This window comes from Coenobita brevimanus, chromosome 95, assembly GCF_032717465.1.
Source record: "Coenobita brevimanus isolate Jiangsu-jjx chromosome 95, ASM3271746v2, whole genome shotgun sequence".
In the NCBI taxonomy this organism is placed as follows: domain Eukaryota; kingdom Metazoa; phylum Arthropoda; class Malacostraca; order Decapoda; family Coenobitidae; genus Coenobita; species Coenobita brevimanus.
This window is the reverse complement of record NC_137048.1, coordinates 1,026,755-1,044,357: the sequence shown is the minus strand read 5'-3', so window position 1 is coordinate 1,044,357 and position 17,603 is coordinate 1,026,755. Positions and strand designations below refer to the sequence as shown.

Sequence of the window (17,603 nt, the reverse complement as noted above, 5' to 3'; positions counted from 1 at the left end):
AAGAGAGAGGTGAAAAGATTAGTAAGAGAGAGTAAGAAGAGAGTGGATGAGGAATTTGGAAGGAATTTGAGTGTGAAGTGGAGGGACTGTAAGAAAATGTTCTGGAGAGAAGTGAAAAGAGTAAGACAGGGTGGAAGTGAAGTTAGCAGGGGAGTGAAAGATAAAAATGGTAGATTACTAGTGGAGAAGGGAGAAAAAGTGAGCAGATGGAAAGAACACTTTAAGGAATTGTTGAACATACAGGATGGAAGTAATGCAAGTATAAGTGGCTGGGGAATGGCTGGGAGAAGGAGGGAGGTGAGAAGACAGGAAGAAATCAGTAGGATAGAAGTTGTGGAAGCAATGAAGAAAGTTAAATCGGGGAAAGCCCCAGGAATTGATGGAGTGTGTGGTGAAATGCTGAAGCATGGGGGAGAGATAGTAGTAGAATGGATGTGGAAGATGTGCAGATTGGCCTGGGAGGAAGGTAGAGTCCCGGAGGATTGGAAGTCAGGTATAATTATTCCCTTGTACAGAGGAAAAGGGGAAAAAGAAGTGTGTGGTAATCATAGGGGCATTTGTCTTCTTAGTATAATAGGAAAAGTGTATGGTAGGATACTTATAGACAGAGTTAGAGAAAGAACAGAGAAATTAGTTGGAGAAGAACAGGGAGGCTTTAGGAAGGGAAGAGGTTGTGTAGATCAGATATTCATTCTTAGATCTTTAGTGGAAAAGTTTCTAGAGAAGGGAAAGAAGTTGTATGCGGCTTTCATGGATTTGGAGAAAGCATATGACAGGGTGGATAGACAGGGTGGAGAAAGCATATGACAGGGTGGATAGTGTTAAGAATATATGGAGTAGATGGGAAGTTGTTGAATGCTGTGCAGAGTATGTACGATGGTGCGAAGGCTGCAGTGCGTGTGGATGGTGAACTAAGTGAATTTTTCTCTTTGAAAGTTGGGTTGAAACAGGGATGTGTCATGTCTCCATGGTTGTTCAATCTGTACATGGATGGGGTAATAAAAGAGGTACAAGGTAGGGTAGTGGATGTTGGAGTGGCCCTGGTGAGAGAGGATAGTGTTTGGAAACTCCCTGTACTGTTGTTTGCAGATGATACTGTGTTGTTGAGTGATGACGAAGGGGAGCTGCAAGGCTTGGTGGATGAGTTTGAGAGAGTGTGTATGAAACGGAACCTAAAGGTGAATGTAGGGAAGAGTAAAGTGATGGTCTTTGAGAGAGGTGAAGTTAGTGAATGTACAGCGAGGTTAGATGGTGAGGAATTGGAAAATGTGAGTACGTTTAAGTATTTGGGTAGTGTGATGAGTAAGGATGGAGGTTTGGAGGGTGAAGTGCTTGAAAGGGTACAGCAGGGAAGAAAGGTTGCTGGTTCCTTGAAAGCAGTGATAAGAAACAGGGAAGTGAGCATGGAAGTGAAAAAGTTACTACATGACAGTATTGTGATACCAACTCTAACGTACGGAAGTGAAGCTTGGACATTGTTGGAAGGACACAAGTCAAGAGTGAGAGCAGTGGAAATGAGTTATTTAAGAGGAGCCTGTGGAGTCACGTGGAGAGACAGGCTGACGAATGAGGATATAAAGGAGCGTTGTGGTGTGGATGTGGATGTGATAGGAAGCGTTATGAGGAACACACTGAGGTGGTTTGGCCATGTGGAGAGGATGGAGGGTGAAAGACTGACGAAGAGAGTGTATGTGAGTGAGGTGGAGGGGGGAAGAGGGAGGGGGAGGCCGAGGATGAGATGGAAGGATGGGGTGGAGGAGGTATATGAGAGGGGGGTGTGAGTTGTGAGCAGGGCAGTGATATGGCGGGGGACAGGGCGACTTGGCGGCGATTTGTTTGTGGCCACCCCAAACGGGATTGAGGCGTCTGGCAATATATATATATATATATATATATATATATATATATATATATATATATATATATATATATATATATATACACTGTAAATATACATCCATATACTGTATATACTTATAGACAGACAGACAGATACATAGATAGATAGATAGGTAGGTAGGTATGGAAATTTTTCTCCCATATCTCTCATAGCCTCAGTTTAGTTACCAGTCATCAAGCTCCATCAGTCTCACAGGAAAGATTCATAATGAATGGTGTGGCACACATGACACCCTGCCCATTGGCAGTGATGGGTTGTTTGTTAGCTATTCACAGTGATGTAAAAGTCAGTGAGTAAGTGTAATGTTTTCTTGCCTTGTCACTGCTGTCAGTGAACTGTGTGAAGTGAGTCATGTGTATTTGGCTGCAGTTCTGGGTGAGCTACGTGCCGTGTGAGAGTCAGCTGCTCAACGCGGTGCAGTTGACCATAGAACAGATCGACCTCATCAAGCGACTCATCGACCAGTATCCACAACATCTTAGGCTTGTCACCTCGGCTGATGGTAAGACTATGTTTCAGCCATAAGGGTCTTGGTGACTGGCATTAGTGATTAATTATAAAAGGTAATCATTATGATTATTCATGATGCAATATGACTTATTTAACACTCACAGATTCCAAAGATTCACTGCCACATAGATACAATCGCCTGAGTTTTGCTCGAAGATAATAATAGATTTGTCCTGACCATGAGAAGGTTAATAATGTTTGTATGAGCATTGAGCAATGAGACCTCTGTGATTTATTGTTAGCTGAATAAAAGAAGATGAGCTCGGCTGCATGATCTAAATTTTATGTCTTCTTGTATGAAAATATTCATAGTTTTATGTAGTTGTCCTCTACGTCAACGCTAGGTATGAAAGATAAACGATTGCTTTTACTTCCCCCCGACAAACAGACAGTAAAGGAAGTTTGCTATCAATCTCCAGTTAGCAAAGTAATGTGCTTGGCGACTACAAAATCTGAACAGTTCATCATCAGAGCACACGCCTAGCACACAGAACTGGTTACATGTTCTCCTGTACACACATTCACGATGCACAAACAGGTACACACGATCCAAAAAGTATCTTCACTTTCCCGTTTTTAATTTCTAAAACTGTGGACGAACCATTTGATACTGTTATTCAGTCATTTTCATTTATGTGTATGCCTGCTATTGCTATAAACACCTATTACAGTATGAAATTTATGCAACATTCAAAACTTTTTGCCTTTGATAGAAAACGCTAGCAGCAGCAACGTTCATTGTGAAACCATCGATTACCTGAGTAAAGATACTTCTCTGATCGTGTGTACACTGACTCTGGCAGGCGAATTGGGAGGTGGTCGCAGATATCTTCAAGGGTCATTTCCCACCCCTCAGCCCCTACACCATTCTACGTCCTCTATTCCTCCCTCATTAGTTTCTTCTCTCCCTTCCCCTTTTTCATAGGCCGCTCTTAGTCCCCTTTTCCTTTATATTATACCTTTGCTCCTCAGTTATCCAGTCTATTATTTTCCTCTTTCGTCAATCATTTTTTTTTCTTCCCTACTGTTTCTTACGTTTGTACTGTTTAGTTAGGTTCTTCTTCAGGTACCATTTGTTGGTCCTCCCCCTTCCCTCATTTCATCCCTTTCTACTTCACACACCTAAGCCCCCTTCACACACACATTTCACTCTTTCCCACCTTACACACTATCCTGCTTCCTCTTTCACACCTTACCATCCCTGTCTCACTTCAAAAACACTCCTCACCCTCTCTCACCTCCTGCTTTATACCCGGCCTCACTTCACGGCTCATTCTTCCTCCAAACACAGCTTACCCTTAGGCAGTATTTCTATTACTTGTTCGGAAATGATTATTGCCTGGATGGCCGAGAGTCATCAGACTGTGCTGTATGAATTCCCAAAGTTATTCTCTTGGGCATGGAAATATACATTTATTTTTCTTATGCCTAAAAAAAAAAAAAAAAAAAAAAAAAAAAAGCTTTCAAAAGGTAATTAACTCTGCGCGGCGTCCTGAAAAAATATGTTCTTCGTCTTCCCGCCCTAAACTTCGTGTGTCCTAAATGCCATTTTTTTTTTTTTCCATTACAGACTCCTCCTATTTTTTCAGCATCTTGTTACAAACCTCCCCAACAGTTTTCCTTCTGTTGCCCCTTTATTCCAGTCAAACAACTCTGTTGCTGAAACCTTATATGATAAAGCTGAAATTATTGCAGTTTCGCCTCTACTCTGGATAATTCCAGTGTTATATCTCTGTCTCCTTCCATTCTTGATTTTTTCATGCCTGTCACAGAAATGTCTTTAAAGATGTCCATTAGCACACTCTGTCCTCAGTATAGATTCTTGATCACACTACTTTTGCAATTTCAGGGAAACTTTTGTTATTGTGTTAAGCACCTCAGATGCCCTCAGCCGGGATTCGTATAAAGCTTTGATTTGTAAACTACCCTCTTACAGCTATTATTCATCTTTCTGCTTTCATCTCGAGTTTCTAAGTGTTCTGTAGCTGCTGTTGTGGGCAGCCATTGTTCTTATAAAACTGTTGGTAACGATGCTCCTGACAGTTCTGTTCTTTCACCAACTCAGTTTTAGCCATTTATCTATGTCCTTCTGAGCTGTACATCTAACCCAGGCTGTTCATATATTAATGATTCCTCCCTTCGCTTTTCCAGTTACTTCACCAATCGCTGCTAAGGCTATGACACAGCTGGTTTTAAACCTGCCTGCTAAATCTAACTGATGCAATAGAATCTTTTTTTTTAATTAATTCCTCCTTCCCTCCACTTGTCAATATATATCATATAACTACCCCACCATTTCAAAAACCACAATAATGTCCATCGTCATCGCCTCTAAATGTACCCTGAGTCTATATTTCTGGTGGTTTACCTTGCAAATATCACAATACTCACTTAAAAATTCAGCTGCACGGAGGCTGGAAGTGAGATACTTGCTTGTGTTTCAGAGGTGGAGGAGGCGTTCAAGGAGGGTGTGATAGCCAGCCTGATCGGGGTGGAGGGCGGCCACGCTATACAGAACTCACTGGGCGTGCTGAGGGCGCTGAGGGACCTGGGAGTTCGCTACCTCACCCTAACACACACCTGCAGCACGCCATGGTTTGTGGTATCATTATCACCCTAACACACACCTGCAGCACGCCATGGTTTGTGGTATCATTGTCACCCTAAAATACACCTGCACCTTAGTATTATCATCATCATCATCATCATCATCATCATCATCATCGTCTCCCTAACTCGCTCTTGCAGCACACCATGGTTAGTGGCATCATCCTTATCCTCACCTTCATTATCATTTTCTTTGTCATCATATGTTAACTCGTAGCTATAGTGCACAATCTAAACATGGAACAAATGCATCTACGCAATTAAAACAGATCTTTCTACTGATACTTTGGCATCATCAAGCCAAACTGAAGGTACTGTACACTTTCTTCAGGAAGCCTGAAATTACTACCTTTGAATGACTCCTACGGTAGTTAAAAACATTGGGAAAAACAGCCTTAAGTAACACTGTTTACCAGTTGTGTGTATGATTACCTGATGAATATTTAGTTGCTCTGGTTGGTCACAAATAAGTACGCTTAACAATGTCTGAACGTTGAGATAATCATAGTATTGTATTGTGCGTTAGGTGATGATGAAGCTAATAGCTGTTGTTGTTGTTGCATTTATTTTGTTCGTCTGACCCAGCCGACTCACTGACAACAGGTAAGCAAGTACTTCTTTGGTGGCGTTCTACAGGTGCAATACAGTATATACACCGTATAGGGATCCGATGCCCCTCTGTGATAGACAGCGCCTTGCCAGAGTCAGACCAGGGTCCTTCCCCACGACAAGTTGCAGGGATGTATGAGAGGTCTAGCTCTTGGGTGGATGCCGCTGCTGCTCCACCCAGGATACACAGCGCCACCACGTGTAGGCTCCTCGTCAGCCGCTAACTCATAGGTGGACATAAATGCGTAGATTTCTCTTGGCAATACTGTTGATGCCAATGAATTAATAAATGACCTCCCAGGACAGAGCCACATGACACACACAGCCAGTTGTGCACACCCTGACTCAAGTGCCGTTGTGTCTTCAGGGCCGAGTGTGCGCGTGCCACAGAGTCAGACCAGGAGGACCCCAGCGCCCCCAGGGGACTCACCGACTTTGGCAAGGTTGGTACTTGGCTGAAGAGTGTGTGTGTGTGTGTGTGTGTGTGTGTGTGTGTGTGTGTGTGTGTGTGTGTGTGTGTGTGTGTGTGTGTGTGTGTGTGTGTGTGTGTGTGTGTGTGTGTGTGTGTGTGTGTGTGTGTGTGTGTGTGTGTGTGTGTGTGTGTGTGTGTGTGTGTGTGTGTGTGTGTGTGTGTGTGTGTGTGTGTGTGTGTGTGTGTGTGTGTGTGTGTGTGTGTGTGTGTGTGTGTGTGTGTGTGTGTGTGTGTGTGTGTGTGTGTGTGTGTGTGTGTGTGTGTGTGTGTGTGTGTGTGTGTGTGTGTGTGTGTGTGTGTGTGTGTGTGTGTGTGTGTGTGTGTGTGTGTGTGTGTGTGTGTGTGTGTGTGTGTGTGTGTGTGTGTGTGTGTGTGTGTGTGTGTGTGTGTGTGTGTGTGTGTGTGTGTGTGTGTGTGTGTGTGTGTGTGTGTGTGTGTGTGTGTGTGTGTGTGTGTGTGTGTGTGTGTGTGTGTGTGTGTGTGTGTGTGTGTGTGTGTGTGTGTGTGTGTGTGTGTGTGTGTGTGTGTGTGTGTGTGTGTGTGTGTGTGTGTGTGTGTGTGTGTGTGTGTGTGTGTGTGTGTGTGTGTGTGTGTGTGTGTGTGTGTGTGTGTGTGTGTGTGTGTGTGTGTGTGTGTGTGTGTGTGTGTGTGTGGCTCATTGTGGCTCATTTGTGAAGGTGGGGAAGAACAGTGGTTGCTGTAGTGCCTAGGTAATAATGAGTTTTATGTGAATGGTTTGGGTCTACATTAAATTTTGATGGTAAGATGAATGAAGGCATTTTCAGTCCACAGTTATAAATGGCAGTATTAACGTATCATTATCAATGCCTGTGAATCGGTAGACGGTGGTGAAGGAGATGAACCGGCTGGGCCTGCTGGTGGACCTGTCACACGTGTCCCAGGCCACCATGAGGGAAGCCTTGGAGGTGTCCCGGGCGCCAGTCATCTTCAGCCACTCCTCCGTCTACGCCATCTGCAAGAACCCCAGGAACGTGCCCGACGACATCCTTACCAAGGTGGTGAGTGTCACACTGGTTACCAGTTCACATAACACGATGGGTACCAAAGTGGTGAGTGTCACTGGCACAGAGTCAATTTCTTGTGTGAATTTGAGAATTAAAAGCCAAAAAAGACAAGAATATTGTCATTTCAGACAAAAAAAATATCGTAGCATTTTTGGTCAATATGTCTTTTACAAGAGGAAACTATATCTGTTCGTATGATCATAATTGTAAACTTCGGAAAATCTCAGTTTTCTTATAATCAATCTACATATATTATAAATACACACACATAGTATTATATATATATATATATATATATATATATATATATATATATATATATATATATATATATATATATATATATACTGTATATAGATAGTTAGATACAGTACTTACTTTTTGGTGGTAGGAGTGATTTCCATGCCTCCCTGCAAAAGTGGATATAACAGTGTATGTTATAATGAGTAAATATCTGGGTACACTTGAGTGTGTGATGTTACTGTGTTGTTAACTGTGCATTGGTCTGTTTGGGCGGTGCAATGGTGTGGGGTGTCAGGCCAGAAACGGGGGAGTGGTCATGATCAGCTTCTACAACTACTTCCTCACCTGCACCAAGGACGCAACCATCAGTGACGTCATCGGTATGTTCACAGCCTCTTATTCTCCACACTTATAAAAATGTACTGAAGTTTTTTATGTGCTGGTTTTCTTTCAAACCATGTCATTGTCATTTCAATCGCTGCCCAAAAGCCTGGTGAAATTAATGATAGTGTCAGTACTGAAGTGTATGGTGCACTGAGTGTTGGCTTGTGCCGCCGCCAGAGCACATCAACCACGTTCGCAAGGTGGCCGGGGTGGACCACGTCGGTATCGGCGCTGACTTCGACGGCATCAACTTGTGAGTCACGCACTGCTTACCTTCACTTGTATGTTGTAACCTTCCAGGGCTCACACACACACACACACACACACACACACACACACACACACACACACACACACACACACACACACACACACACACACACACACACACACACACACACACACACACACACACACACACACACACACACACACACACACACACACACACACACACACACACACACACACACACACACACACACACACACACACACACACACACACACACACACACACACACACACACACACACACACACACACACACACACACACACACACACACACACACACACACACACACACACACACACACACACACACACACACACACACACACACACACACACACACACACACACACACACACACACACACACACACACACACACACACACACACACACACACACACACACACACACACACACACACACACACACACACACACACACACACACACACACACACACACACACACACACACACACACACACACACACACACACACACACACACACACACACACACACACACACACACACACACACACACACACACACACACACACACACACACACACACACACACACACACACACACACACACACACACACACACACACACACACACACACACACACACACACACACACACACACACACACACACACACACACACACATTCCCTACCTTCACTACTATGTTGTAACTTTCCAGTGCTTGTGCACACACACACGCACACACACATATGTTGTCCCCTTATTCAAGAAAGGGAATAGACAAAATCCACTCAACTACCGACCAGTATCACTGACCAGTGTTGTAAGCAAGGTATTAGAAAAGCTTACAAGAAAAGCTTGGGTAAATCATCTAAAAGAACACAATATAATAACAGAAAGACAGTTTGGTTTCAGAAAAGGAAAATCATGTGTTACTAATCTGTTGAGCTACTATGACAGAGTAACAGACACAATACAGGAAAGAGAAGGATGGGTGGACAGTATCTATTTAGATTTCAAGAAAGCATTTGACACAGTACCACACCAAAGACTTTTATGGAAACTGTACCATCAAGGAGGAATTCGAGGCAAACTGTTTTGTTGGATGCAAGATTTCCTCATAAAAAGAGAAATGAGAACAGTACTAAGGGGAAACTACTCATCATGGAAAGAAGTGATTAGTGGAGTACCACAGGGCTCAGTGCTGGCACCAATCATGTTTTTAGTGTGTATAAATGATATAAACAGTAACACTGGAAATGAAAGCTATCTAAATATGTTTGCAGATGATGCAAAAATACAAAGGAGAATTACTAACACAGACTCTTGTAAAGAGCTACAAGAAGAATTAAATAAACTTCATGAATGGAGTAATACATGGCAAATGGAATTCAATGTGGACAAGTGTCATGTAATCAAGTTTGGTAAAAGTGGAAAAAGACCTGATTGGGATTATACGTTAGGAAATAAAACCCTACACTCATGAGAAAGAGAGAAGGACCTAGGTGTGATTATCAATAAGAGACTATCTCCGGCTGACCACATCAGCGAGAAGGTACGGAACATGTATACACTGCCTGCAAATATGAGAATAGCATTCACATACATAAATGAAGACATGCTAAGAAGGATAATAACATCATTCATCAGACCAACCCTGGAATATGCATCAGTAGTCTGGAGTCCTCATCTCAAAAAACACATAGACAAGATTGAAAAAGTTCAAAGGGCTGCTACAAGATGGATACCAAGCTTAAGGGATCAAAGCTACGAAGAAAGACTAAATAAACTGAATCTACCAACACTACAGGAGAGAAGGAAAAGAGGTGACATGATAATGCTATATAAATGCATATCAGGGAAGGAGAAAATAGACATAAATGATTACTTAACATATGGGGAAGCATCAGCGAGAGGACACTGGAAAAAACTGCATAAAAAGAGAGGTGATAAAGACGTGAGGAAATTTAGTTTCCCAAATAGAGCAATTGATCAATGGAATGCACTACCGAATGAAATAGTGTGCGCCAAAACAATTCACAAATTTAAGGATATGTACGATTAATATGGTTTAAGACACGGGACAGTACGAGCTTGACTCATTCCTGTAAAGATACAATTAAGTATGAACAATTAGGTAAGAACACTCCCCTACCTTCACTACTATGTTGTAACTTTCCAGTGCTTGTGAACACACACACACACACACACACACACACACACACACTTGTATGTTGTAACTTTCCAGTGTTTGCAAGGGTAGCCTAGCATTACACTTTCTGATCATGCCATCACCACCGTACTATACTGTATAACACCAGTACTGATCTATTAATTTGAGCAATCCTAGTTGTTACACCCACACCCCATTACCCTTTTCACGAGCGAGCGAGTGAAGCGAGCGACCAATGTTACTGTCAGTTAAGCTTGGAAATGAGCGCGCCGACCCGACCCGACCCGGCCTTCATGCTAAGCAGAAGTTAGTAACATTACTCCTATGTGAAGCAGAGACGAAATTCTTTCTGTTTGAGGTACATTCACTCAATGCATTTTTTATAAACTAAAAACTCACCCATAAAGGATTAGAAACCCCTTGAAATCTCTCAGTTTTCTAAGGGAATGTTCCTTGTTAATCGGTGAAAGCCTCATTTACGAAATCAAATTTAAAAAGCTTTTCCGGCGCAACACTTTTTTTTGCAACACCTCCAGCAATTAAATATCGGAGATTCCGCCTATAATTATACATAAACGTTTTTGCTATGTTTTGGTGGCGGAATCACCAAGGAAAAACTCCAGTTTCAGGCTTTTTTTCATCAACAACCAAGTCTTCATCATTTCAGTTTCGTCGACATGGCAGGTTGGCAGCGGAGATTGTAGAATTTAGCATTGCGCGTGTGGTGAATGCAACGGTGCCTCGCTTTACACCAGCACTAGCGTAGCGTTGGAACCTATTGTGCTCAAACAAACCCTGCACTATATTAAGAACTTCGGTTTTTATCACTTCACAATATGTGCTCCACATTACTCAGAGCGAATCTAAATTTAATCAATAGCCGAGAATCACCCAGGAGAAACCCTGTTTCATAATTTCATCCCGTGATTGATAGCCGACAGTTTGCCGTAGTTCACTGACACTACTCGGCCTTTGTGAATATTCTGCTTGGTTCGTACGATGCGATGCTTCTGTTATGCAGGAGCAAAGTTGAAAACACAACGTGTGAGTTTCTTTCAGTGTACGTCGATGCGCCACTGAATATTCAAACCTCATCGCAGTTACTATGGAAACGACATAACCAAAGTTCTTGACTCGAATTTGAGAAATACCAAGCTTGGCAATCCTCTCTCTGTTATTCCTGCTACGCGAGTGACATTGTTTACTTGATTCAGTTTTTATATTACGATTTACATGCATTTAGCCATTGTTACTGTGTTCAGCTACCATCATGAAGAAATAATATATCAGAGGGAAACTGTGATAACATGGCGCTCGCTCGCTCGTCACGCGCTCACAAAGCGCACTTTACTACAGTAGTATAAATTATCAGTGGTACCTTTGGTAATAATTAACATTTACAACCTCGCCTAATTACATCCTTTATATAAAGTAAAGGCATAATAGAGATACTGTCACTCTGTTATATCCTCGCCTTATTACCACTCTTTATTATGACCTTCCAATGTGTTTGGTACCCAGCATAATGCTGAATAAAGTACTGACCGAAAACATAAACAAAATATTTAAATTAATGAACGAATAGAAAGCTGTTCATAGTTAACAGGTACATGAAGCACCCAAGTATACTTCTGTTAAGCTGGCAATATTCAAAACATAATGTTAAGTCATGGGTCAGAAAACATTAGGTAAATCATAAAGCTGCCCACGTACCGGTACTTTACAAGTGTAACTAGTTAATAAAAAGGTTGGATAATCAAGACATGAGTGAGGGTTCATGATCTAAACCCTACATTGGGAACTCAATTCATTAAGTCGTTATACCATTTCGGATCTGGCCTGACTATAACCATATTTTCCTACTGCCAATTTGATCCGTCTGCGACGGGTCAAAAGATTTCTTCAACAGTTACATCCCAGGAAACCACTGGGCTGAGATCACTCAACTGGCGGCACGGAAGTGTTGCTTAGGTGGAATGGGGATTGTGGCAATGTGCATGGATGAGGGAGAAGTTTGGTGGCACTGGGTTTGTTTATGGGGCAGTAGTTTGGTGGCACTGGGTTTGTTTATGGGGCAGTAGTTTGGTGGCACTGGGTTTGTTTATGGGGCAGTAGTTTGGTGGCACTGGGTTTGTTTATGGGGCAGCAGTTTGGTGGCACTGGGTTTGTTTATGGGGCATTAGTTTGGTGGCACTGGGTTTGTTTATGGGGCAGTAGTTTGGTGGCACTGGGTTTGTTTATGGGGCAGTAGTTTGGTGGCGGTGGGTTTGTCTATGGGGCAGTAGTTTGGTGGCACTGGGTTTGTTTCTGTACTCTGTTTTGGTAGTAGGAGAGCCAGTTCGTTGTCAGGCCTTCACTGATGGGGAACCAGTAATCAGAGCTCTCTGGAGAAACGTTTTTTTTTTTCTCTAATTTTTCAATACTTTTAATTACTCTTTTGAATCTGATTTTTTTTCCTTTGCAATAAATTGGGTATTAAACACATTTATTGTTCTACGGCACTGTGGAAATGTTCTACTCTTCGTATCGATTTTTGTCTTGCTCCCACATTAATCCTAACTACCAAAAAAAAATAGAAGCATCTCTGTTAAGTCAATTTCCGTCGTTATATCAAATAAGAAACATTACAAATTATACAAAATTCACCAAATGTTGGAAATTTAAGTTAGACAACAGCATGCACAGCTGGGACGTTGTTTAGGATGGTAAAACTGTTGTGGTCGGGAAATTAGTTGGGCTTTTGAAGAATTTAAAAATGTATATAAATGCTAAAAGACTTTCTTGTGATGATGGAGCTAAAACACCGTTGGACCGTCGTGGTGTCGCGGTAAGAATCATTTTACCTACTGTACTTACCTAAGACATGCAACTATAACATATTTTTCGTGGTGTGTGTGTGTGTGTGTGTGTGTGTGTGTGTGTGTGTGTGTGTGTGTGTGTGTGGCCAGGCTGCCAGAGGGTCTGAAGGACGTGTCTGGGTACCCTCGCCTCTTCGCGGAGCTGCTCAGTGACCCCACGTGGTCGATGGATGACTTGGCCAAGCTAGCAGGACACAACCTGCTCAGGGTCATGCGTGCAGCAGAGCAGGTCAGTACTTCATTGCAACTCACTGGTTCACAGGCAACTCACCCTGTCCCACATGTGCATGGCAAGTCAGTACTTTATTATATCTCATTGGCTCACAGGCAACCCACCCTGTCCCACACGCACTGTACATGGCAGAGCAAATCACCACTTTCTTAAAACTTCAGTCCGAGGATGTCATTGTCATTATATCTGTGCTGCTGCCAGACAACTGTATTCAGCTTTGCACAGTGCCACAAGACAGAACAGGGTTAGTGAAGGTAATATTTAAACCCTCTTGTTCAACAAGTCCCTGCTGAGCTGAATAAAATCATCCAGATGGTGAATCGTGCACTCAGCAGTAATCAGCTCAATTCCACTTGTGCACGACAAAGCAGGTCAACACTGGACTCAGGCTTGGCTCAAAGAGACCCAAAAGAGGACCTAAAAATACCACTTAGTATGCGGGAAGTCATATTAATAAGTAATAATAGCGCAATTATAAATAGCTTTAAGAAACTTTATCAATGCGACTGAACTTGAGATGTTTTAAAAACGATGAAGTATTCCTATGAACCTCCAAATAAGGCCCCGCCACTGGCCAGCAGGGGAGGCTGGTTACATCTGTCTGCTGCACCAAACTTTAAAATGTCTGTACTAAGTAACGATTGAGAATGCAGCATATGTTCAGAAAATGTTTTAGACCTGGAATGGGCTACTTTCATTCATTATATCAAAAGGTTATGACCTATCTTCATGGGACGCACTCTCTCTCTCTCTCTCTCTCTCTCTCTCTCTCTCTCTCTCTCTCTCTGTATAGATTGGTAGATATATAGATAGATATACAAATATAGATAGATAGATAGATAGATATACAAATATAGATAGATAGATAGATAGATAGACATAGATACAGCCAGAGATAGATATATAGATGGTAAGGGGATAACTTTGATGTCTATGCGCTACATCTGGCTCTCAAAGACTGAGCCTCATTTCAACTTCGACAAATGTCTCTTATGCTTCATCCATGTCTGAACCTGTGTATGGACGAGTCTTGTATCACTCTACATCCGTGCCTGTCTCACTCTACATCCGTGCCTGTCTCACTCTACATCCGTGCCTGTCTCACTCTACATCCGTGCCTGTATCACTCTACATCCGTGCCTGTATCACTCTACATCCGTGCCTGTCTCACTCTACATCCGTGCCTGTCACACTCTACATCCGTGCCTGTATCACTCTACATCCGTGCCTGTATCACTCTACATCCGTGCCTGTATCACTCTACATCCGTGCCTGTCTCACTCTACATCCGTGCCTGTCACACTCTACATCCGTGCCTGTCACACTCTACATCCGTGCCTGTATCACTGCCTGTATCACTCTACATCCGTGCCTGTCTCACTCTACATCCGTGCCTGTCTCACTCTACATCCGTGCCTGTCACACTCTACATCCGTGCCTGTCTCACTCTACATCCGTGCCTGTATCACTGTACATGTGTGTCTGTATCACTGTACATGTGTGTCTATATCACTGTACATGTGTCTCTGTATCACTACATAGTTGCCTGATGCAGAAGGTTAATAATCGCATATACGTGTTCCGGCGTGGCGTGGCGTGGCGTGGTGGTCTGACACAGGTGCGGGTGGAGCTACGGGAGGAGGGCGTGGTGCCGTACGAGGAGGACGTGCCTCTCACCGCCGGCCACCATGAGGCCTGCTTCTATCGCTTCCTCAGGCCGCCTGATGACGCTGAGTGACCCAACGCGCCGCCACCCACTTGTTGGATGATTTGTTCCTTCACTACAACTCCCGTATGCCTTCCCGCCCTTCACCTCCCACACACCTGTGGAGAGGAACCCCTTGTTCAACAAATAATGACCCTACCTCACTGCCTATATTGCATGCAGTCCTCTCTCTTTAATTTCTGAAAACCGTTACTCTACTCTTCTTTTGTCTTGAGCTACTAATTATACTTTTGTTTACATAAAGGCAATGTTTTATCATCGAAGTGGTTTAAGTATAAAAAAAAAAAAAAAGAGCAACAGAGACATGAAAGGCTTTCGTTTGCCGTTGAAGTGAAGCCTGGTTTATTATGCTGTGTAATATGTTGGAGGTCTTAACGTACACGTTATTGTCTGGCTATTGTGAGTGAGAATACTCAAGGGAATTTTTCACTAACCTGAAGAAAAGAAGTCGCTGGAGTCACAGAGATACAGTGACTTGAGAAAATAATAAAGGAGAAAAAGATTATGGAATGAGATGGAAATAAAGAACTGTGCTGACATAATGCTAATGAAGGGGATGAGTGTCTTTGCTAGGATAAACTAAAGAGCATTTTATTTTTGTATAATAAAAGAAAAGAAAATAAAGGTGGTACAATGCAAATCAGGTTCCTTACAGCGAGTGATGATCAAAAGAAAACAAGATCAATATCATTTTTTGACGGAGTATGAGTAAAGTATTTTTTTTTTTTTAATGCAAGGAAGAATGATCCAAAGGTTAGAATCTGCAAGAAAGTTCCCTCCAAGAAAATAAAAAGAGTCAAATTCAAGACCTATTCATTTCGAGATGCCTGAACAATCTTTTAAGACTGGAGGTCATTGCCAGAGGGAAGTACAGACAGAGGAAGACAGTTCATAGTTGACCAGTTGCATACATGAAGGACTGGGAGTATCGGTTAACCCTAGAATTAGAGACTAGAACAGAAATGGGTGAAAGTTTCCTGCCAGGCGAGTGATACGCGTCTGCCGTAATGGAGAGGGAGGTAAGCAGACAGTCCAAGAGAGCAGTGACCATTAAAGCAGCGATAGAAAAGAGATAAAGATGCAATAGTGTGGCGAAATGACGGAGGTTGTAGGGAGCTAGTGTGTTTACCTTCACTGATAAAAAGTAAATGTCAAGGAGGAAAGGCTGAGAAGATAATTATATCAGATAATGTTCAATTTACCTGATGTCGAGTAAATCGGATGGGTAGAAAGATAAATATGTGCTTGTTTCATGTTCAGAGAAAGCGTCAGTTTCATGAATATATATTGGTAAAGACTGACGCTGAGTAGCAAATTATTCAAGCAAAATTTATGTTGCCCTTAAGATAAGATGACTTCACTAATATTCAACGTAACTCACACAACACAGAACACGGCTGATCAAATGGTGGTAAAGGAGGCGCAGGTTTTAACGCCTTTGTTATTCCAAATTATTGTTTAATTAAAAATATAAAACAACATCATTATCAATTTGACGAACTAACAACATGTGCTAATAAAAGCTCTACAGTTTTTTTACAGATGATGTTTAGTGAATAATATCGGTACAGTATTAGTTTAGAGACCAGTCAGTGGCTTGATGGAAGAATTGTTTACTATATCCAGTGTTAGAGCACCAATAACAGTGGTACAGGCAGAGACACAAGTATCTTCCCAAAGTTTGACGATACATAACGAAAATAAAAAAAATCTCATAATCAGAAACACGCACTGGTAGAGATAGGGTTTTCATTGTATTTAGCCATTTGTAAACTTTCTACAGACGGAACAGGGAAGGCAGTGTTTCTTTGACTGTACATAAGTATTGTAACAAAAGGGATGAGGAAACACAGTAAAGCTTCCCGCCTGTCATATTCCAAGTGATGCAGTGTGAGGTGATGATATTGTATGAGTAAAGAGAAATGGCAATTTTTACATCAGGAGTTACTGTGTCACGGAAACACAACTTGTACAGTCACATACTTTACCTATTGTGCATTGTGGCAGTGATATTATTAAGTAAATAACTGTAAATAGAAAAAAATGTCCACAAACTTGTCAACAGTTACTTGTGTGTGGTGATGCAAGGTCCAGAACCCGGAGCTTTTTGCACTATTCCCCCTTTGTCCCTGTTCACCCATGGCACCAGAACAAACGGAGATTTGAGAGTAATATCGACTATCGCGAGTTTTGATCCAAAGGGAGATCTTGCAAGTTTGGCTGTCTGTCTAAATGACCTTCATGTAGTCGGTAGGCATAAATCTAAGTGTTGTTGCTCTGAATTCCCCGCCATATGCAGTCTGGTGCAAACTCGCCTGGAAGTGTCTGTGCCGTGCCACCCTACCAGCTCACCACCAGGAATGTTCAATCGTTTAAACATTTCAACGTTACAATGGTTTTTCAGAAAGTTTGGTTGATTGGAAACGATTGAAACGGTGAAAAAGTTTGATTAAACTGGTATTCGATTCTGGAAGTTTGAAATTTTCATCAGTTTTTAAACTTATTTGCTGTGTGTGTATATGTATGTGTGTGTGTGTGCGTGCCGTGGCCGTGCATGTGCGTGCATGTGTGCGTGCGCTTTCA

The 17,603-nt window shown here is 42.3% G+C and overlaps 1 protein-coding gene across 1 annotated transcript in view; it reads left to right on the top strand.

Annotated features, from left to right (window-relative positions):
• The window catches only part of LOC145413169 (dipeptidase 1-like), a 46,050-nt gene extending 31,018 nt beyond the window's left edge, over positions 1-15,032 (top strand). The window contains exons 5-12 of the mRNA XM_080282895.1: positions 2,270-2,402; positions 4,855-5,005; positions 5,994-6,069; positions 6,941-7,117; positions 7,662-7,746; positions 7,928-8,003; positions 13,153-13,291; positions 14,913-15,032. Coding sequence (XP_080139021.1) covers positions 2,270-2,402; positions 4,855-5,005; positions 5,994-6,069; positions 6,941-7,117; positions 7,662-7,746; positions 7,928-8,003; positions 13,153-13,291; positions 14,913-15,032 — 957 coding nt within the window. The remainder of the gene's footprint in view (positions 1-2,269; positions 2,403-4,854; positions 5,006-5,993; positions 6,070-6,940; positions 7,118-7,661; positions 7,747-7,927; positions 8,004-13,152; positions 13,292-14,912) is intronic.
• Positions 15,033-17,603: the final 2,571 nt, after the last annotated feature.